The sequence below is a fragment of the Elgaria multicarinata genome, chromosome 9 (assembly GCF_023053635.1).
Source record: "Elgaria multicarinata webbii isolate HBS135686 ecotype San Diego chromosome 9, rElgMul1.1.pri, whole genome shotgun sequence".
Taxonomy (NCBI): domain Eukaryota; kingdom Metazoa; phylum Chordata; class Lepidosauria; order Squamata; family Anguidae; genus Elgaria; species Elgaria multicarinata.
In genome coordinates this window covers 40,997,186-41,019,378 of record NC_086179.1, presented here as the reverse complement: position 1 = coordinate 41,019,378, position 22,193 = coordinate 40,997,186, and the positions used below count along the sequence as shown (strand labels likewise).

General features: G+C 42.0%; 1 protein-coding gene across 1 annotated transcript in view; it reads left to right on the top strand.

The window, feature by feature from the left end:
- The window catches only part of UTP20 (UTP20 small subunit processome component), an 84,905-nt gene that overhangs the window by 12,490 nt on the left and 50,222 nt on the right, over window positions 1-22,193 (top strand). The window contains exons 8-20 of the mRNA XM_063133697.1: window positions 454-609; window positions 1,457-1,603; window positions 2,536-2,670; window positions 3,647-3,724; window positions 7,701-7,879; window positions 9,057-9,203; window positions 11,406-11,494; window positions 12,530-12,635; window positions 14,147-14,297; window positions 15,611-15,673; window positions 17,667-17,825; window positions 19,302-19,378; window positions 21,140-21,219. Of these exons, the coding sequence (XP_062989767.1) occupies window positions 454-609; window positions 1,457-1,603; window positions 2,536-2,670; window positions 3,647-3,724; window positions 7,701-7,879; window positions 9,057-9,203; window positions 11,406-11,494; window positions 12,530-12,635; window positions 14,147-14,297; window positions 15,611-15,673; window positions 17,667-17,825; window positions 19,302-19,378; window positions 21,140-21,219 (1,567 nt within the window). The remainder of the gene's footprint in view (window positions 1-453; window positions 610-1,456; window positions 1,604-2,535; window positions 2,671-3,646; window positions 3,725-7,700; window positions 7,880-9,056; window positions 9,204-11,405; window positions 11,495-12,529; window positions 12,636-14,146; window positions 14,298-15,610; window positions 15,674-17,666; window positions 17,826-19,301; window positions 19,379-21,139; window positions 21,220-22,193) is intronic.

Genomic DNA, 22,193 nt, shown 5'->3' with positions numbered 1-22,193 from the left:
GAAAAAAAACCCTAAGACACACCCGCGATTCTAAGACGCACCCCGTTTTTAGAGATGTTTATATGGGGAAAAAAGTATGTCTTAGAATCGAAGAAATAGGGTAAGTATTTAATATGTTTGAAGTCGCTTGTTAGCGTTTTATTTTCATCTGTAGTGCTCTCTTTTGAAATTACCTAATTGGCTAGCACTTGGTATGGTTTCTCGAAGAGAAAAGATGACATAACTTTTTGGATTGAAAAGTACCCTAATCATATAGCAAATTGTTGTGATGTTGAAAGCAGTAACCCACTTAAATCAGTAAGTTTATTTGCAAGGCAGCAGTTCTAATCAAATTTACCTGAAAGCTGGCTTATTTACAAGTAAACGAGTTAATGATCAAGGTTTAAGGATAAAAAATGTTTCAACGTAGACAGTTATTTAAAAATTTGAAGGTACACGTAATTCTTCCTACAGGTTATAATGTTAATTCTGAAAAAAATGGGGCCAGTTACGGAAACAGAAGTTACGCTTCCCTGGATCTCTGTTGGAGAAGCTTTCAAGCACATGGCACAGTCAGCTGCTGGATTCATTGGCAAGGAGCACTTTGATGTCTTTTTCATAAGCTTGCAAGTGAGTTTTAGTTAATTGTAACGCTAAGGCTCTTCCATCTCCCAGCCCTATAATTATCATAATGTTTGTCAGGAGACAGGGTTATTTTATTATACTGTTATGGTGTGTACAGCGTGTTGAGGTAGAAAGAACCCAGGGCAATTTGTTTTCTTCCAGTGTTGGCAACAGTGCAGTGATATATATCTACGGTGCACAGCCTTCTTCAGCCCATTGGCCGAATTCCGTTTTGGAATCTCAGGAATTGCATTCCAGTGGTAGGTGGGGTTGAAAGCAGGAGTGTGCTCAAAACAAAAACCATCATACTGGAGTTTTAAAGCTTGCTCTGCTAGTGACTAAGCCTTAAGACAGGCATTTCCACCTTCTAAACTGTGCGAAACCTGGGAAGCCACCAAATTCTGTGGGTGGAGCCAGGGGAAGGGGGCGTGGTTTTCTGGGGACCCCCAGAGGACTGGGTTTACCCCTTAGGAATGGAGTTCCACACCTTTGATCTATATTATATATTCCTGAGGCAAGAACATTGGTTTACCAATGTTGCTCTGCCATATTCTCACAGATAAAACTCTTAACTTTCTTCTTTCCTTTTTTTGATACATGCTACTTAAAGATCTAAAACACTGCGTATAATTTTAAATAAGAAGCAAAAAATGTTTTCCCCCAATACACAAGATATCACTTTCGTGTTGTATTGTCTGTTCTTGATGAACTTCATTTTGTATGCTCTGAGTAAAGATGGGGGAAAAGGAGTATAAGGTGAACCACATAGTCCTTAGAGACCCTTTTGTTTAGTTTTTTTTTAACTCTGGATTTGTTTAACCTTTGGGTGCAAAACTTCTTTTTTAAAAAACAGGAATCAATACTCAAACTGCAAGGAAAGGTAACCGAAGATAACTGCTGTGAAGCTTCTGAACAGATTGAAAGGGTACTGCAAGTGTATTTGACCATAGCAGAGTATGCGCATGGCTCCAAAATTGTGCAGTCTGAAGACATTTGCAAGGTGGGTTGTACCTTTTCTTCTGCTAAGGCAGATCCTATGCATCTGATGTGAGAGAGGATATTAAGCAAGGTGGACCATAGCATTGCTTTGCTTTATCTCATAGGTTATATCAAAGGATTGCATCTAATGATAGAAAGGTTTGAAGTAAGAATGAAGTTTATTAGCCATCTGCAGCAGCTTAGTGAGGATTCTGCAGAACTAAATTCCCCTTTCTTACAATAACTCTGATCCTTTTGGTTATGTTGTCCTGCCATATTGGAGACATTGTTTAAGAAAGGAGGATGTTTTGATGGAGAGGAATGTGGCATCAATCCTTTAGGGATAGGGATAGCTCCAAATGTGATAGGATATTGAATTTAGTCTTAAATGCAGGTGCTTCTGACTAGTCCTGTGAGGTAGAGGTTTCATGTAAACAAACAACAATGTTCTAGCCCTCATGGTTTCAGATATAAATGTGAAAACTCCACATTTTGGAAAGGAAATGAACAAAAATGGCAGTCTCCCCCTTCCAAAATCTTACACATATATCTAGAACTAAGTGGGCACCAGAACAAAGCATTTTAGTTCTAAGAAATGTATGTAATTTTGTCAACCTTGCAGGATTTATTCCCATACCAGGGTTGGGATTTTCTTCCATTTTTTAAATCACAATTTCAGGCCACATGCCAAAGCTCTTTAAGGAAAAATCAGTAGATTTACAGTTAGCCCAGGGCCTTCAAGCATCTAAAAATATTCTGGACCCTAGGCATATTATAGCATTTGAGTCTCGTTGTTCAGATTATAGGGATTCTTTCTGCCCTCTATGGTGCTCATGGGGAAATGGGAATAAAAGTATAGGGCTGACGTACACATTTTCATGCCCAAATACCAGGTATTTTCTGCTTGAATTTCCTAGAATGTTTTTAACTGTTCTCCATTCTTTCATTCTGCAGACATTAACAAAAATTATAGAAACTCCTGATCTTTCAGTGGCCTGTTGTGACACCCTGCTCAAAGTTATTTCTGTTTTGCTTCTTGATGAGAATGTTTTATTGCCTGATTCCTTGGCCAAAGAAACCGTTGAAAAGGTAACAAAGTGTTAAGCTTGATCAAACATACACTGGCAAAGACACGATTGCTCACTTTTTCTTAACAGCTAGCCATATCTCACTTTCAAGCACCCAATCTTACAGCCCTAATGCACACATGACTCTTTTAATAAGGGAATGCATGCAGTTTGCTGACCCTGGAAATCTTCTGGGGGAAGGACAGACCTCCCAATATCAGCAGGTGCAGTTGGACATAAATGCCAGCACTAGTCTTCTTCCACCAGGGCAGATGAAGATGAAAGCAAATGGGATTATGGCCAAAGATGGAGGGAGCAATCCTGTAGCCCTTAGACAGAGTCTGAGGGGCCATGGGATAGTTCGGATCCCTGGATTCGAGGTTGGAGTCAGAAATCTGAGCTCCATTCCTACTTATAGTTAGTGTGGAGAGAACCATGCTGGCTGCCTTTCCAAAATTACACGTGGGACCTTGGAGAGGAGGGAAAGGGGGCATGCTGGGGGGAGGGGAGGGGACTGGGGAGGCCCTATTAGGCCATATCCTCAGGCCTCCCCAGCTTCCTTCCCTCCCGCTCCACAGAGCTCCAGTTAGATGGGCAACCCCACCCCCACCCCATCTAACTAACATGCAGAACAGGAGGAGCACGGAGGCGAAGCTGACCTCTTCCACTCCTCCCGCTCTGCATTGGATGGCCATAAGCCTCCGGGTTCAGAGGCTTATGGCCATCCTGATAAGATTGCACCCTGAATCTGTGTTTATGGCTTTAGAGTTACCATTCCGCTTACAATTTTCCATGGTCAATGGCGACGTTTGTGTATGACAGTGCAGTCGGTACTGAAATGATGCTGCTGATATTAACTGAAAGCAAATGACATGTTGCACATTATGGCTCAGAATCAAGCTTTCCCCCAGGTTTTCTTTTTTCTTTTCTTTTTTGAAAAATCCCTTTGAATCTGGACCAGGTCTTTCTTACTCTGCTTTTCACTTGCTTTTTAATAGATCTTCAAAGGTAGATTTCAAAGACGTTCCGTTTTGGATTTTTCTAAAGCTATGTTTCGGATGGATCAGTTTGAAAGGGTAAGCACAGTTTTCATCTCTTTCTCTCTTGAGGGATAGAAATGAGTATGAACAAAGTATTGATAAAGTCATAGACCATTTTTTAAAAAACAAAATGATCTAACTCTGCTTTGAGTTTACTTTTTGTCTGGGTTAATATTCTGAATTTCACTTCATGATACCTGCTGCATTCCTGAAAGGCTTATGTGGAAATAATGTACAAACTTAAAACACCTTAGAAATGTTTGGTTCTGTGCATTTAGTGGTAAACAGCCATGTGAAGGAATAATACTTGTCATTACATAGCGTGAGTGTTTACAACACTTCATGTATATTATCCTAATAATCCTTACATTGTATTGTAATTAAACATAGCAGCATTGCTATCTCTATATTGCAGATGAGGGCTGAGGCTGAGAGAGCGCTGCTTACCTAAGGCCACTTAGAGAGCAATCCTATGGTTTCTTAGAGAGCAATCCTATGGGCGAGTATCCTGGCATGGACAGAAAATTGACTATGGAGAGGAGGAGAAGGGGGCATTCTGGTGCACTGGGAGAGGAAGAGACGGGAAAGGCCACGTTACAATTTATTATTATTATTATTATTATTATTATTATTTATTTATATAGCACCATCAATGTACATGGTGCTGTACAGATAACACAGTACATAGCAAGACCCTGCCGCATAGGCTTACAATCTAATAAGTTGTAGTTAACAATAAAGAGGGAAGGAGAATGCAAACAGGCACAGGGAAGTGTAAACAGGCACCGGGTAGGGTAAAGCTGATAGTATAGAGTCAGAACAAACTCAATATTTGAAGGCTATAGGGAAAAGAAAAGTTTTTAGCTGAGTTTTAAAAGCAGTGATTGAGTTTGTAGTTCTCAAGTGTTCTGGAAGAGCGTTCCAGGCGTAAGGGGCAGCAGAAGAAAAAGGACGAAGCCGAGTAAGGGAAGTGGAGGTCCTTGGGCAGGCGAGAAGCATGGCATCAGAGGAGCGGAGAGCCCGAGCGGGGCGATAGTGTGAGATGAGAGAGGAGAGATAGGGAGGAGCTAGACCGTGAAGAGCCTTGAAGGTCAGCAGGAGAAGTTTATATTGGATTCTGGAGTGAATTGGAAGCCAATGAAGAGATTTCAGAAGTGGAGTGACATGGTCAGAGCGGCGGGCCAGGAAGATGATCTTAGCGGCAGAGTGGTGGACAGAGACCAGCGGACTGATGTGAGACGAAGGAAGGCCAGAGAGAAGAAGGTTGCAGTAGTCCAGCCGAGAGATAACCAGTGCGTGAACGAGAGTCTTGGCAGAAGAGACAGACAAAAATGGTCGAATCCTGGCAATATTATATAGGAAGAAACGACAGGATTTAGCTACAGCCTCGATGTGAGGAGTAAAGGAGAGCGAGGAGTCAAATATAAAGCCAAGACTACGAGCTTTCTTGACCGGAGTAAGCGTGACATCGTTGACAGTAAGAGAGAATGAGAGGTGAGGAGAAGGTTTAGGAGGAAAAACAAGCAATTCAGTCTTTGCCATGTTAAGTTTCAAACGACGATGAAGCAGCCAGGCTGAGATATCTGAAAGACATGCCGAGATACGATCGTGAACATCTGGAGAAAGTTCCGGAGATGAAAGATATAATTGTGTATCATCGGCATACAGGTGATATTGGAGGCCGTGAGATTGAATAAGCTTGCCCAAGGGCAGCATGTATAGAGAGAACAACAACGGGCCAAGCACCGAGCCTTGAGGAACCCCAACTAAAAGGGGAAAAGAGGAGGACGAGCTGCCGTTAGCCGACACGCTGAAAGAGCGACCCTCTAGATAGGAGGCAAACCAGTTATAGACAGAGCCACAGAGTCCAAGGTCATGGAGGGAATCTAAGAGAAGATCGTGATCAACCGTGTCAAAGGCTGCGGTTAGATCAAGGAGAATAAGAATGGAATAATGGCCTTTAGACTTGGCAGTAAGGAGATCATTGGTGATCTTGGTAAGGGCTGTTTCAGTGGAATGCAAAGGACGGAAGCCAGATTGAAAGGGATCCAGAGCAGAGTTATTAGAGAGAAAGTCAAGACAACGAGAGTAGACCAGACGTTCCAGGATCTTTGAGACAAAGGGCAGGAGGGAGACAGGTCGGTAGTTAGACAGTGATAGTCGATCAAGAGTGGGTTTTTTGAGAATGGGAGAGACTGTAGCATGTTTAAAAGCAGAAGGAAATGAACCAGAGGACAGAGAAGAATTAATGATGTGAAGCAAGGACGGGAGAATAGCGGGGATAAGATTAATAAAGACGCGAGAGGGAATCGGATCACGGGAACAAGTGGAAGGCTTCGATGAGCGCAGTATTTTAGACAGTTCATCAGCTGAGACCGAAGGGAACGCCGAGAGAGTTGAAGGAGGAACTGACAGGTGAGGGGCAGGAGCTGGAAGCGGAGCAGAGTTGGCTAGATCTGAGCGTATAGTTTGGATTTTAGCATTGAAGAAAGAGGCAAAGTCGTTGGCAGACAGAGAGGCGGGGAGAGATGGCGGATTAGGCTTCAGAAGAGAATTGAAGGACGCGAAGAGCCGCTGAGGGTGCTTAGCATTTGACTGGATCAACGTTGAGTAGTGCTGCTGTTTGGCCAGTGAAATGGCAGAAGAGAAGGAGGAGAGAACAAATTTGTAGTGGACAAAGTCCGCCCAGTCCTTGGTCTTACGCCACAGGCGTTCGGCTGCCCGGGAACAAGAGCGAAGGTAGCGGAGGAAAGAGGTGAGCCACGGTTGGGGTTGAGAGGGGCGAACTATCCGAGTTGTAGATGGAGCAAGATTATCAAGAGTTGAAGATAAGGAGGAGTTAAAGGAGGAGACGGCTGAGTCCAAGGAGACGGCTGTGTAGACAGAAGGGAGAGAGGAGGCTAAAGACTGAGAAAAAGCCTCGTAGTTGATAGAATGCAGGTCACGACAAGGGCGTGAAGCGGGACGTGAAGGAGGGGGATTGTGAGTGATATTGAAAGAGACTAGATGATGATCTGACAGAGGAAAGTCAGCAATATAAAAGTCCAGGACAGAGCAGTTATTCTGAGCCTCTTCTAGCCTCCTTCCCTCACCTGCTCCCAAGTGCCTTTGCTAGACAAGCCTGTGTAGCAAAAATAAAGGGAGATCGGAGGACAGGTAGGCAAAGATCCCCGCCGCCGCACCTCCCGTCCTGCTGGCTTCAGCCTGGCAGGGCATAGGAACCTCAGAAACTTCTGAGTTCAGGGGCTTTGAAGCAGCAAGGGTGCAGTCCCTAGGATTGCCCCCTTAATGACTTTATGGTTGTAATGGGAGGTTAAATTGGGGAGTTTCTCATGCAGACATCACAATTTTAGCTACTTCTCTATAACGGGTTTGAGCGAGTATATAGTTTTGAACATTCAACTTCAAGATCATGATTAGTAAATTCACGTTACATCTTATAAAACTTTCCCAGCTCTGCCGTTCAGGCTTTGCCTCAAGTGCTTTTGGAGATAGGGCACTGTTTCATGTGGGCAGAGGGGGTTAGGTGAAGTTTTATCATGGAGGCAATGTGTTGGGTGTGAGCAGGGGTAAAGCTGGGCTGGTTGAAGGGGAGAGTATGAGGGCGAGTATGAAAGTTATGGTGATTTAAATGCTTTGGGATGTTGGAGTCTGGTGGAGGTGTCTCCACATATCCCTTGGAGAAAATCTTAAAATATATTGGGCTGCTTTTTGGTCCAAAGGGCTCCCTGTTGGCCAAAAGATGTCTGTGCATTCCAGTCTGTATTACCGTAGCTTCTGGGTTCAATGTGGGTGTGGGTGGTGGGAGACAGACATGAGAGATCAAAACATCGAATCCTTGATCTTTAGAGGATTCTGACATCCTGCACTTTCTTTCCCTAAGAACTCTGTATTAATGTGGCCCAAGGATATCTAGCTTCCCTGATTCTAGTGTGTCTTGGATTCACTACCTCTGTTATCTGAATTGGAATTGCTTGAAAAGTCTTGGGCTGTATTGATCTTTTCTTTTCAGCAATTTCTTCCCGCTCTCCTTGAGTATATTGAGCACTGCATCTGCGGAGATGATGCCGTAGTTCAGGAGGAAGCTTTGGCGGTTTTGGCGAAACTCATCCTAGAGAAAGCAGAACCTCCCTCTGTTGGTTCAATGGCCTTTGAGAAGTATCCCCTTGTTTTTACAGAATCGGCGAAAGGGTACGTGTCTGAGTGGTTGCTCCTGGGCCGTACTTGGAAGCTTGCTGTTCGTGTAATGTTGCTGAAGTGTTTGTCAAGCAAGATTAGTTGGTGTGGGCAGTGATTTGTTTTAAGGTTCCATCAGTGCATTTTAATTATCTGTGCCGATTAGCTATTCCACGGATATGGCATCAGAAGAACAGGGAGCAAGTTGACAGAAGGGGTGTCCATTTGAGGAATGCCGACAGTTGAGCCGTACCCTTGCTCAATCCTCAGGTCTCAGTTGTACTAAAATCCCATCCTGGCATTGTCCTCAAGCTAGCTTTCAAGTCAAGGAAATCTGCTAATCTAGCCTTTTAAGTATCAAAATGTATTTTATGAGCAATTACATTAATCTTTACTTGATGTTGAGTCAATTGATCCAGTATCACAGTTCAAGTGGAGGAGCAACTCCTTTATCTAGGTCATTTCCCAGGTTTTGCTAGTGGTTAGTGCTTCAGCTGTCTCCCTCTAAGAATCAGGGTATATGTTCAGCCATCTCTGGATAACTGAGCCAACTTGAGTGCCATTTTGTAGAAGAAAGCCAGGGGCAAATAAATAAATAAATTCTTACTGACTTCAGTAAGTTCAAGCTTGCAACCCCAGTTGAGAGATGACTTATTCCAGAATAATCACATCAGCTTTAATGGCAGAAGAAATTATGTAGGCAATGGTCAAGGCAACTGTTGAGTGTGCTGGTGACATCTCCATAGAGATTGGACAATGGTGCAAGCTCTCCTCTCCATTTATAGATTTATTATTTCTCAGATTTATATTCTGCCTTTCCTCGAAGGAGCCCATTTTAAAACAGAAAGAGTACATGTTTACAGTATTTATTTATTTATTGCATTTATATTACCCCCCCCCCCCCAATAACCAAAGCTCTCTGGGCGGTTTACATTAATGGAGAAATGTCGAGTGTCTAGGTCTATAAATAACGAAATGGAAATGTCTTAAATCTCTTGAGGTTTCCTCGAATTGGAAAAGTATACTGGGAGTGTCTTTGGGGGGAGAGTTAACAGAAATGTAGTGAACAATAGTGGACAACATCATCTGGATAACTAAAACTTAGCCACTTAGGAATGTCACAGGAGAAAAGTATGCGTGGTTTTATGTCCTGGTTACAGTACACATTTCAGTTTTATTTTAAATCTTGTAGAAGACAGTTGAGAAGTAAGAAGACCGAAGAAAAAGAACAAAATACTGTGTTGGATTACATCCTGTCTCACATTCAGTTACTGGAAAACAGAAACCCAGCTGATCTTTCGCAACCTTGGGCAGCTCTTGTAGTACTTCCTCATATTAGGTAAATTTTAAAACCACTGTAGCTTACTCTTGACTTCTTAATAAACACAGACTACATGAAGTGCCTTTGATCTGTGGGATCAGTGCCAGAGCTGGCTGTATTTTACTATAGTTGAGAGAGGGACCTTTGAGAATGTAGAAACTGAGTGGTGTTCCTATAGAAAGCCAAAGAGTTGGGGAAGAGCATTTCCGTGTCTTTCTTCCACCTGATTTCAAGATCAGTTATCTTTCTTGAAATTGAAAGATGCAGAAAGAAGCCGCAGCAGAGGCAATAACACAACCCAAAATATTTTCTTGGACTAAGTGGCTATGTCAAAGGAAATGAAAATCTAACAGTTGCATCTTCGCATCCTCTGCTACATTGCCCATGGGGCACATTTCTTGGATCATACACTGCTTCATTGGTGTCCCTAAACATATCACTGCCCTAAATTATGCTTTGGGTGATGTTTACAGTCAGGCAAATTTTTAAGCTTGGATAAAGAATTAGCAAAACAAGTTTTAGCAAAATCCATAGATTTACATTTCTTTTTCTGTTTTTTAAAGTGGTTTGTGTTTCCAAGCCCCATTAGCTTTCCAGGAGCTTTATTGAGAAGTTGTGTCTGTTACCACAACAACCTTCTATTTGGATCAGATGACTCCAAAGTAATTGTGGCTGGGGGTTTGTTTGTTTGTTTGATTTTTGAAGGGTCATACTTTTGAAAATGTTAATCAGAAAACACTAATAGTAGATTAACTTGAGCATGGCATTTATAGCCAGACATAATGCTAAATCAGAAGAGGACTCAATGGTATATGTGGCATCAGTTTTCCCATTAAGTAAATGCCAGTTGGCAGGTGCACCAAACCAATTTCTGCTGCCACACTTCGAACTCCCTGCTCAAGGATTTCAGTCTTCTCCCCTCCTTAATGACCTTCCACCTTGATGTTAAAACTTCTCTGTTTAGAAAGGTGTTTGACCTTAGAAGTCCTGTTTAAATGTTATTTTATTGTTGTTTTAAATGCTATTTTATTTTATTTATGCCCTTTTTAAATGTTATTTTATTGCTATCATTCTGATTTCTTGGTTTGGTCTGTTCTGTTTGGTTATATCATTTCTGGTTTTACTGGCTGCGTTCGGACAAGGTAGTCAACAGTGGGGTGATAATCAATTCGACAGTTGTTTGTTTAGTGGGTACTCCCCACACAACATGATAACACTCAACCGTGGTGTGGATTAAGATCAGTGTTGAGTTGACTATTAGTCCACCCTGAGTTGGACTAATCCCCTGCCCTCTCTCCCCACTCAGCACTCCCACTAGTATCCCATCAGCCACTGCTGCTTAAATATCTATCCTGCTGGCTGGTCTAGAGCTTTGACCACTCTTGCCTTGCAACTCTGTGGCTGACAAAATAACCAATGGTGGCCGAGGAAATAACCAATGGTGCACTCCACACAACAGGATAACCAATGGTGGTTCAAATAGCCAATTCTGCATGGTGTTGGTTATTTGTGTTGGTTATTTCGGCCAAATAACCAACTATTGGTTAAGAAACTCCCTCCGTACATCATGATAACTCATGGTGGCTTAAATAACCAATTTTCGACTATTTAAACCGCAGTTGGTTATTGTGTTGTCTGAACCCAGTCACTGCATTTTACGTTGTTGTTTTGTGGTGGTCTTCTTATAAGGAATGGAATATTTTAAATAAATAAATCCTGGCTAAACTATGTGAGAGTTGCCTCTTAAGTAAAAATGGAAAGCAGATTTGCATGTGAAATGCTAAGAGGTGACCTTGACTCATCTTCTCACCGACTGTCTTCCTGCCTCATTACTAGCTTTTGTGCTCTGCTTCAGGTCTGCTGTTAGCGCACAGCCTTGATTGCATTGCCTTGAACCAGCCTAGCATTGTTTACTCAGGACACAATGTAGGGGGAAATTGCCACTCATTGTGCAATCCTGTACACATCTACTCATAAATAAGTTTCATTGAGTTTAGTGGGGCTTATTTTTAGGTAAATAGGAATAGAATTGCAGCAGCTGCAAACCTAAATTCACTTACTAGAAAGTAAATTCCAGGGAACATAGTGAGACTGTTGGGTAAACATGAATAGGATTGTGCTGCTATTTCATTAAACTTAAGGGATCCTTACCTTTTCTAGATTTTACTTTAAGGATTTAACTGCAGCAAGAAGTTAAGTTTGTATTTTTGTATCTGACAGACCACTTAACAAAGAGGAAATCATACCAGTGGTTAGAAGTTTTGCTGAGTATCTCTTCACTGCTTTAGACAAAGGACAGCTCTGCAAAGGTCAGTTCCAGGGAGTAAACTCTCATTGTTCTGTAAACATAACATGGTAATTAAGCTGGAGTTAAGAGATGTGCTAGTGACAAAAAAAAAAGTACACAGTTGGCCAGTGAAATGCAGAAATCACATTTTTTTACACACAATCTTTGAAGTAATATGTTTTTTACAGTAAAAAAAATGTGCAGATTAAAAAACAGAAACGATGCCTCAGGTATTGACAAAACCAGTTTCTGCTAAAGGCTTATAGGGCAAACTCAGAATGTAAATGATATGGGGTTTAGTTTGGCCAATTCAGAATGTACGTTGATTTGCTTGATAAAATATAGTTCTTCAGCAGTCAGGGAGATACTTGCAGGTTCCAGAGATCCCATCCTTGGTATACCAGCAAAGGTTAGCGTACATCACCGCTACATCTAGAGGTGACCATATTTCACCAGCTTTAAAATCATTATACTGGCTGCCAATTAGTTTCTGGGTGAAGTATAAAGTGCTTGTTATCACCTTTAAAGTCCTGCATGGTTTGGGTCCAGGCTACCTGTGGAATCGCCTTCTCCCATACAATCCGCCCTACGTACTCAGGTCCTCTGGGAAGAATTTACTCCAGTCAACAAAAACAAGGCTGACAACCATTGCCCAGAGGACCTTTTCTTCTGCCACTCCCAGATTGTGAAATGGTCTGCTGAGAGAGATTCGTCAACTTAAGAGTCTTCTGGAATTTAAGAATGCCATAAAATTGATCTCTTCTGGCAGGCCCACCCAGCTGAATTTTAAGATGCCTTTTAATAATGTGTTGCTTTTTAATAATGTATTAGTTTTATATGTTTTAATTAATTATATGTATTCTATGGTGTTTTGCATTTGTGTTGTACCCCGCCTCGATCTAGAGGGAGAGGCGGGTAATAAATAGATTTATTATTAGTAGTAATAATAATAGCACTGCTACTGAGCTTCTTGGTAACAATTTCACAACAGGGGACCCAGACTAATTAATAGACTAATTGGATTAATGTACCATTTATTTCTGTCTCGTTTTCCCAGGAATCTTGTTTGTCGCCTGCCAAGCTGTGAGCACGCTGCTTAGTTTAGCAGAATCCTTGGAAATTCTAGATCTGTTACCAGTGGAGCGCATAAAGACTCTGTTGATGTATGTAACAGAGAGATGGATTTTGCCTTTGCTATATGGAATATTAAGCATAGCTGAAGACTGTTTATTTGATATTGAATTTTGCCAAACTTGGAGTTCAGTTTTCCAGGAGAACTGAGCTTGCATTCTCCAGTAATAATGGTCAGTTGCTATATTTAGAATTCTGTTGCCAAACCAACAGAAACAAATGTCTTCTTTACATGGACAACTGCAGATGTATACAGAGCTCTCCAAATATTTGATTAGCTTGTATAGCACAATCAGAGTTCATTGTATAATATATACAGAGGTGGGGAATCTTTTTTCTGTCAAGCGTTGCATGTGCCCAGGGGTAATCTGTTGGGGAATGCCTGTGTAGTGGGTGGGGCTGCCCCTTCCTCTCTCCCCCCTTCCTATTTTTCCCTGCCAAGTGGGCTTGTGGGGGAAGAACAGGTGGCTTTTGCTAGTGGTGTGATCTGGTTGCATGCAGAGGGCTTTTGAAACTAAGCCGAGGACCTTGTGGACTTAGGCCAATCTCCACCGCTGTTTAGAATAACATAAGCGAAAGATAGTACCTTGATGATAGGCCACTGTGTGAACAGAATGCTGGACTAGATGGACCCTTGGCCTGATCCGGCGTGGCTCCTCTTATGTTCTTCTGGTCCAAGGAACTTCCTCTAAAAATTGCTTCAATGCAGGGATTCCAGTGATTGTACTGATATACATATACATACACACACACACACACACACACACACACACACACACACACACACACACACACATACTGTATAGGGCCACCACAGATGTGAGAGTTAGTGATGGGGAAATGCATCTGCTTTCCCTGAAGGATTCAGTTTGTGTGGCGACAGCATCAGTGCCCTATGTGAGCCACCATCTTTGGAGATAGCTGAGGCACATCTCTTGGAACCTTTCGTAACTATTACATGGCCCGGCTGCAGGAGCACACTCGTGTTCAGGATGGGGGCTAAGCAGTTTGCTATTGCTGTGAGCTTTGCAGATGTGCCCTGTTGAGAGTTCACACTTTGAGAATTCACTTGCCGTGTCCGTCATGCAGACAGTTGAGTTGTATGCTGGTAAGCAAGTGCTCAGCTTCCTCATAGCCATATCAGGCAATTTGTATATGAGATGAGAATTGGGGAAAGGGCTCTGTCGGTTGCTGATGACCTGAGTGCTAGTGTAGCATAGTGGCTAAGAGTCTGAGCTATGAATCAGGAGGACCCCAGTTTGAATTTTGCCTTTGCCATATATTCACGAGGTAAGCCACTTCCTCTCAGTATGGAGGATAATAATATTGACTGACTTTACAGGGTTGTTGTAAGGATTACAACTTGATAATGCATATGAAGAGCTTTGTACACTTTGAAAGCGCTGCACAAATGTTCAATATTATTATTTTACTTCCTACCCTTTTGGTCTTGTTTTTAATTATACATTGTTTTCCTCTCCTCCCATTTGCTCTGGTATTCAGTTACACCTTGACCCATTAGTACATTCTCTTTTTCCCTCAGGGCATTTCCTTCAGAGCCATCTGCCTTACTATTAGCTGATCTCTATTGTACAAGATTATCATTGTGTGGTTACCATGAACACCTGTCCAAAGAGAATCTGATGATATTGTTTTCCAAGTTGCAATCAAATATTTCAACTGGTGTATCCAAGGTATTTGCATTGTACTTCCTAGTTCATATATAATTAATGTTGCAGTAGAATTTCTTAATAAACAAGTTAATAAAGAAGTATCTGCAGTAAGTTTACAGCAACAGTGTAATGAGCAGTCCTAATGGAATGATCCATCACATCCAGGGTTCTTACACCTGCATGTCAACTAATGTTGTATACTTCGTATTCTGTATTTAAGTGCTGTCTGGCACTTAATACAGAATACTTGTATATTTTGTATTAATCAGAATATATTAGACAAATGAACCTGCCTTTAAGGCAAACATTGAATGGGCATAAATCAAATATAAGGACAAAAAATCATTAGGAAGTCTCTTAGTGACCTCCCCGGTTACAATGTTACAGATCCCAAGGTAGCCATTCTAAAGACAATCCGGGAGACAAAGGGAATGTGCGATAGCAGAACAGGAATTTGATTGCAATAACCTCACTGTGAACATAGAATATGGGTTTTATCCACATGGGGAGGCACATAATGGGCCTGATCAGACAACACGCTAAGCCATGATTAGGCCGCTATCCCTTTTCCAGCAAATGGTTAGCGAGCATGTTTAAACCATGGTTATGTAGCCACCATGGTTAGGAATGGTTCACACGATTTGCTAAGCCATCAGGTTTAGCTCAAGATGCTTAACCACTGTGGCTTAGCATGATGTCTGAACAGAGTCAAGTTGTTGTTCTGCATTTTTGCATGCTGTGCTTAATTCCATATATCGTATTAGTCCTATTCAGGTGTTCCTGGAAGCATGTTGTTTAAACACGCATGTGGGGGGGAACACTTCAGCCCCACCCCCACTGTTGTCGCTCTCATCACCCTGTAAGTGTGAAGGGCGACTGTCTGAAGTAGAGAAGCCCAGCTCTCCAAGTGATCCAGATTATCTGGCTCATGTAGAGAACCCCCTCCCTCCCTCCTATCCATTACTGGTTTTCATGAAGTAGGTTATACCTTTGAAGGCTCATGTAGCACAATTAAATTAAACTATTCCTTTAAAACAGCAATTGGGAATGTGTGGTCCTCCAGGTGTTGTTGGACTACTACTCCCATCACTATTGGCTAAGCTGATGGGAATTGCAGTCCACCAAGTGGAAGGCCACACATTCGGCCTAAATGGTGCTACTTCATTTTTCTACTGGTCTGTTCCTTTAAACCCCAGTGTGCTAGGTGACATGAGAGAGATGAATGCTTTTCATTGAACCGTAATTGCATCTCTTTCATTATACCTTATATTTTATAACATACATAGATGTAATGAAATGTAATGAGATGTAATCAAAGACTTCCCCTTTGATAGGTACGACTGCTGACAATAAGGATTTTAAATCATTTTGATGACCTTTTGCCTGCGGGGACTGAGGTAAAGTTTCACGTTGTAATTCAATGCAGCGAATCTTTGTGTGGCATTCATGTACAAATGATCCTGTTTGGCTGCTGCCTAGGCAGCCAAGATTGCAATGGTAGATAAAGCACAATGTCTTCTAAGATTACATAAGTTATTTTTGTGAATGTTCGTATCGGAGTGCTTCTTGGTTAGAACTTGTAATTAGTAAGGATTTAACTTTTGTGAGAGTTTTGGAGAAAGACAACCCAGTGAGCAGCCGCTGCAAAAATAGGCAAACTCCATGTTATGCATGATTAGAAAAGGAATTGAGAATGAAACTGCCAATATCATACCGCCTTTGTACAAATCTATGGTGGAATGACACTTAGAATACTGTGTACAGTTCTGGTCACCACACCTAAAGAAAAAGATATTGTAATGCTGGAAAAAGTACAGAAAAGGGGAACTAAAATGTTCAAGGGACTGGAGGATCTTCCCTATGTTTAACTTGGAAAAAAGGAGGCTAAGGGGAGACCTGATAGATGTGTACAAAATTATGCATGGTGTGGAGAATGTGCATAGGGAGACATTTTTCTCCCTCTCTCATATTAGAACCTAGAATCATCCCATAAGGCTGACTGGTGGGAGAGGAAGTACTTCTTCACACAGCACATAGTTAAATGATGGAACTCACTGCCACAAGGTGTACTGATGGTCACCAATTTGAGTGGCTTTAAAAGGGGGTTGGATAAATTCCTGGAGGAGAAGGCTACCAATGGCCACTAGTCCTGATGGCTATGTGCTACCTCCAGTATCAGAGGCAGTGAGCCTATGTACACCTGAGGAACATGGGTGCTCTTGCAGTTGTATCCTCCTTCTGGGTTCTTGGTGACAGCTGTGTGGCCACTGTGTGAACAGAATGCTGGACTAGATGGAACGTAGGCTTGATCCAGCATGGCTCTTATGTTATTATACCATTCTGTTTTCTTTTTCTTAAAAATCATGAATGATTAGGAATAGCTCAAATCTAAATTAAGGGTGATATTTCCCCCCAGGCTGAACTCCAGTATTTGATGCTATTGCAACCTACTTGTTGTGTTTCTTACTGTCCTCCCATTTTCACTGGGTTTTTTTTACATATTGACCTGGTTCGCACATAACACAAACCCATGATTTCTTTAGCCTATAGTCCTGGTTTGCATGTAGCAACAACCCATTAGTTTAAAAACTGATGATTTGTCAGGGATGAATGGGAGACAACAGGCACACTACCTGCACTGCACCTTCCTCTTCTGCTTTATAGCATAAGCCACAATTGGCTCCTTCGTAGGTTGTGCAGTGTGATGTGTGAACCCAGATCGCTGGGTTGTTTAAGGGCTTTATAACCCAGCGGTTAACCCAACAACAAGCAATGAGTTGTGCTATAAAGTGGAAGAGGTGGGCGTACTTCAGGCAGTGAGGCTCCTTGTGTATGACAGCCTACCAGTTTTTAATCTATGGGTTGTCATTACATGCAAACAGCTCCTACCTAGGGTTTATCTGGCAGACAATCGAACCAACGGTGGTTTCTTCTCTCAATTCTTGGGTTATTTATTTATTTCTTCCTTCACTCCCTCCCTCCCTGTATCCTAAATACCTTTGCGGCACTAGGTTTTCCTATTGCTCTTGCTTGCCACCTCTATAGCATGGCAAAACAATCCATGAACAACTCCCAGTTCTGGGCTCACACATAATGCCAAACCATGGTTTAAACAACCCAGAGTTTACAACCCAGAAACAAACCATAGGTTCTCCTTCTGGAATATTCTCAGTTAACAAAGCATGGTTTGTTAGTGTGGCTGCATTCACACATCACAACAACCCAGATTTCAACAATTCATACAGTGGATTAGCATCATGTGCAAACCCTATTGCTTCCTCAGCTGATTTCTAGCAGTTGCAAGAATTCTCTTTCTAGAGTAAATTGTGAATGCATGTGGCCTGGTTTAAAGAAATCTTGTAACGGCAGCTGTTTCTCTGGTTTGCTAAGGATGCGGGCGCTGGGGCGTTGCAGTCTGTATTTGCTGTGCTCCTTCAAGCTGAACTTGTGCCAGCAAGCATCAATGATTATCGTGAGAAATTGCTCCACTTAAGGAAGCTGAGGCATGATGCGGTGCAGTGCTTAATCCCTGAAGGACCTTTACAGGAGGTAAAATGTCACTTGTTGAAAGATACACATCACAGTGTTCACCTTTTGTAAGGGAAGGTCGCATAGGAGTCAAGGTTGCTTTTGTATTTTGTCAGAATGGGGGAGTTATGATAAGTGGTTTCGAGAAACAAATTGGCCAGCATGGCTGAGATCCAGGATCTCTACTGCCTGCGCAGAACAAGGGCATCCCCATTCTTTTCCATTCAAGGAAATGAGGATTCCCTTTGTACAAGGAAATGTCAGTGGTAAATTATATTTTCAAGGAATACTTAAAGAAGATTGCTTTTAAGATTAACTTTTGTAAACCACCCAGAGAGCTTCGGCTATATAAATTTAATAAATAAATAATAAATAAATAAATCTGGGGCAGGTTGTCTTGTTTTTTCTTCTGAAGAAAAATGTATTGTTCTGTCTTCTCTCCCCCCCCCCCGAATTAGTAAAAGATTAACTTGTCTTTCTAATTCCTAAATGTTGCTTTTCATTCTATTAGCAAAGTTTCTGTTGTCATATTTAGCCAGATGTTTCTAGAGGGAGGGCCTGCCTGTGGCTGGGGTGTGGGGGTTACAGTGCTTCATTATCCTTATTCTCTCCTTCCTTCCACTTGCACACTGAATGCAGATTGAAATAGTTTTAATGTGCAAGTAGTTTGATGTATTGATTATTTGTTTCTTGTCCTTTGTTGTAAGCTGCCTTGGGAGGCTCCTGCCCTGAAATGCGGCCAATAAATGTTTTAAATAAATAAATAAAATAAATAGGCTTTTAATATGATGGAACATGCCTTAGGCTACAATCCTATACCCAGTAACCTAAGCTCCAGTGAAGTCGACGTAGACCTGTGTAGGGTTGCACTATAAATGTATTTGTATGTGTTTAACAGGAATTGCTATACTGTGCAGGGATGGCCCTTCCATTAGGCAGGGTGAATCCCGTACCTCAGTCGGCAGATCCCCAAAGGGTGGCAGATTCTGCCCCAGCAAAACTACAAGTCCTGGCCGGTGCTCCAGAAAGCTGTGCTGGTTGCTCTTCTGCTGTGGCAAGAGCATCTGCCCTGTTCTCTGGAATGCCACCTGGCCAATGCTTTGCTTTCAGTACCCTTCTAAGCACCATCGTAGCCTAGGTGGAGGGGAGAGAAGAGAGGGCAGTGGTGTGACCTCTCACCTCAGGTAGTAGGAGACAACATGTCACGGTGGTTAAGCATTTTGGGCTAAACAGCTTAGTGTGTTGTGTGAACCATTCCTACCATGGTGGCTACATAACCAAGGTTTAAACACGCTCACTAAAAATTTGCTGCAGAAGGGTTAGTGGCCTAACCATGGCTTAGCGTGTTGTCTGAACAGGCCCACTGTGTTCAAATCGCATGCGAGCAGAACCAAAAGAAGTAGGACTCTTTGACTTAGAAAACACAAAAGCAATCTTGTTTTATAAATATAATGATGGTTTAAAGATCCAAACAAACATCTTGGATTGTCATTCTAGGTGCCTCTTCGGTATTTACTGGGAATGCTTTATATCAACTTCACTCCGTTATGGGTTCCTGTGACTGAGCTCATAGCGTAAGTATTTTTTTCCTAGAAAGTAAATATAGCTATAAATAAATATAAACATCAGCAAAAACATCAGCAAAATATGACATGACTATAGTTGCTATAGTTACTTCCCTCAGGAGCTTGAGATTCTTCATTGCTTTTGGGACATATGGAAGGATTTTGTTTTTCAGAAGTTAATCCGGTTTTCCTAGGATTGCTTATGTTGGCTCTACTCAAATCAGTTAGAATGTGCTTTCAGAGATCTCCTCCTTACTGTCACTGAAACTTGAGACTGGGAAATGTTGGTGAAAGGGTGAAGACTATTCTTTTGTGGGGCAGAAAGCCTTCTTATTGAGCAGATCTTCTTGTTTTCGGCAGGGAAAGAATACTGCATTGTATATTGTAGTAACTGGGAAGATTAAGGATTCCTTGGACCAACCAAAACAAATGCAGGCATGAGCCAGAAAGCATGTCGCGCCTCTCTGCATCTCCTTACTAGGGTTTCATCTGTTTTCTTCTTTTTTATAGCTGCAATATGGCAAAGATCCAACGGGTTGAATAAAAGTTTCCTTCCCTGAAGGCTTTTTTTCCTTCTAACATAGCACAAGGTCTCCTTGCATGAAAAAGAGAACTGAAACCCGGTGCTCTGTTTTTGTTAGCGCAACGTGTTGCACATATCTGTTGCCCAAGATTTTGCACAATGTTTCAAGATGCGTATTCCCACAATGTATTGTGTGATCTCTTTCACAGAATCTCAAGATGTGCGGTTGTGCTAAGTTTGTATTGTGTGTAGACTCCTGCTAGATCTAGTGCAAATGTTTGCAGAACAGCAGCACTGCCAGAATTTCTCTGGATCGAACCCAATACATGCAATTACACCCCCCCACCCCCCCGGGCACACCATCCTTCTAACTCCATTTTGGGGAAAGACTGCTCCTGTTGAATTTCTTCCTGTCATGCAGCTGTTAAAGGCACACAGCCTCTGTCAGGAGAGGAAAATGGTGGCAACTATATTAAGGAGGTTTATCTCCTAGGGTAGTATCCAATGTTATTCCTACATAGAGTAGGTCCATTGAAATGAATGGTATTTAAGTTAGTTGTGACTAATTTGTCTTATTCATTTCAGTGGTTCTACTGTACGTAGAACTAACATTGGATACTATCCATAGTTTCAGAAAAACTGATAATGGGTTAACCCATATGGAGGGTTTGGCCACTCAGTGAGTTTCCAGTCTTTGGCTGAGTGTATTCAGTCATTCCCCAAGGGACTCTTCCAAGAGCCCTCTCACATGGTCCAGTGTATATTTAACCAGGTTTGAATGAATAACTGAAAACTCAGCTTCCTCACTCCATGGCGAAATAGTACTCTGACCATGTGGAGCTACTTCACAAGGAAACGTTACTTATGAGAAAAGAACAAGGAATTGTCACGATGTGGTGTTTTTTCTTCTTGCCCTTCATGACTAAATAGAACTCTTTGTTTGATGAACCTTCTTGAGCAATTCTGATAATGGTGAAAGCTGCAGTTGTGCTTGACGTTGATGTCTGCCCTTAGCTGAATAGATATGAACAGCTCAGATATACTTATGGGATGTAATCTGCTTTAAAAAAAATAAGTACTTTTGGATCATCACGTGATAGCAAGGAAGCACCATAAATGAATATCAGGAACAAGTAAATGCTTATTAGTGTCTGTGAACCAAATAGGCCCTGGCTCTTGATAGCTAACGTGACCTGTTACATAGTTTTCAAAAACACATTCTTTCTACCTTTTTATTTTTAAACTAGCTCTCATGCAAATGAAATGGAGAACAAGCAGTTCTGGAAAGTCTACTGTGAACATTTGGAAAAAGCTGTGGCCTATGCTGGTAAGACGTGCCCTGTAGAGGTTTGCTAATGACCCGACCAGTATGAAAGCTGCTTATTAACTAAGTCTAGGGGTTTCTGCCTTTGTACTGTTCAGAGGTGGGGGTTCTCCCCCCCCCCCCGTACTTTCTCCTCCCCTCTTGGTTCACGGTGCCAAAATGAGAGGGATTGGGATGTCTTGGAACTGATGCTGCACTTCCTGTTGTTCACTTATTCTCCCAAAGAACCGAAAAATAGCACTTCTCCCTGGCCAGAGGCTTGGTCTCTTGGACCAGATTGGAAGAACTTCATGGCAAGGAGTTGTTACACATAGTAGGGAGCGAGGTTACACCTTACTGTCCCTATACAGATCTTATGCCCTCTTACAGATATCCAGTGGGCTTCATGAGTGGCATGCAATCTCTTCCCCACCATCACATGAACTCTCTATGTCGTGTAACGCTTCATCTGAATTGGGCCCCTGTTTCCCTCTAAAACCTCCCCATTTCCCCTTATTCAAACACATAGATTGCAGCTTCCTTCCCCAACACATGGATCAACTTCTTCTACTCCACCCCCGATTTCCCTTCAAACAATTCTGTATGTGAACAGATCTGCTTGGTTTGCACAGATTGTATTCTGATTTCAGAATCTAGATTTTGTGGCAGCAGATTTGGAAGTCTTTAATGCAGAAATCCAGGCAGCCTGACCTTAGGTATTGGCATCTTTGAGCCTCCTGCCGTGCACCTTTTGCTTTTTGTGTGTGTTGTTTGTTTGATGATTGCACATCCTCTCATTTTCTTACCTGTAGCTACCCTTTGTGCTAAGTGTCACCATATCACTTTGCTGGAACTTTCCCCTGGACATTTTTCTCCCTCTAGCTTTGCGTATTCTCCTATAGAAATGTTTTGCTAAAGTGGAGCTGTAAGTTCTGGCTTTTCAGGCATATTTGGTTAGCTGTGTTATAGTCAGAAGAATAAATAGGTTTTGATATCTA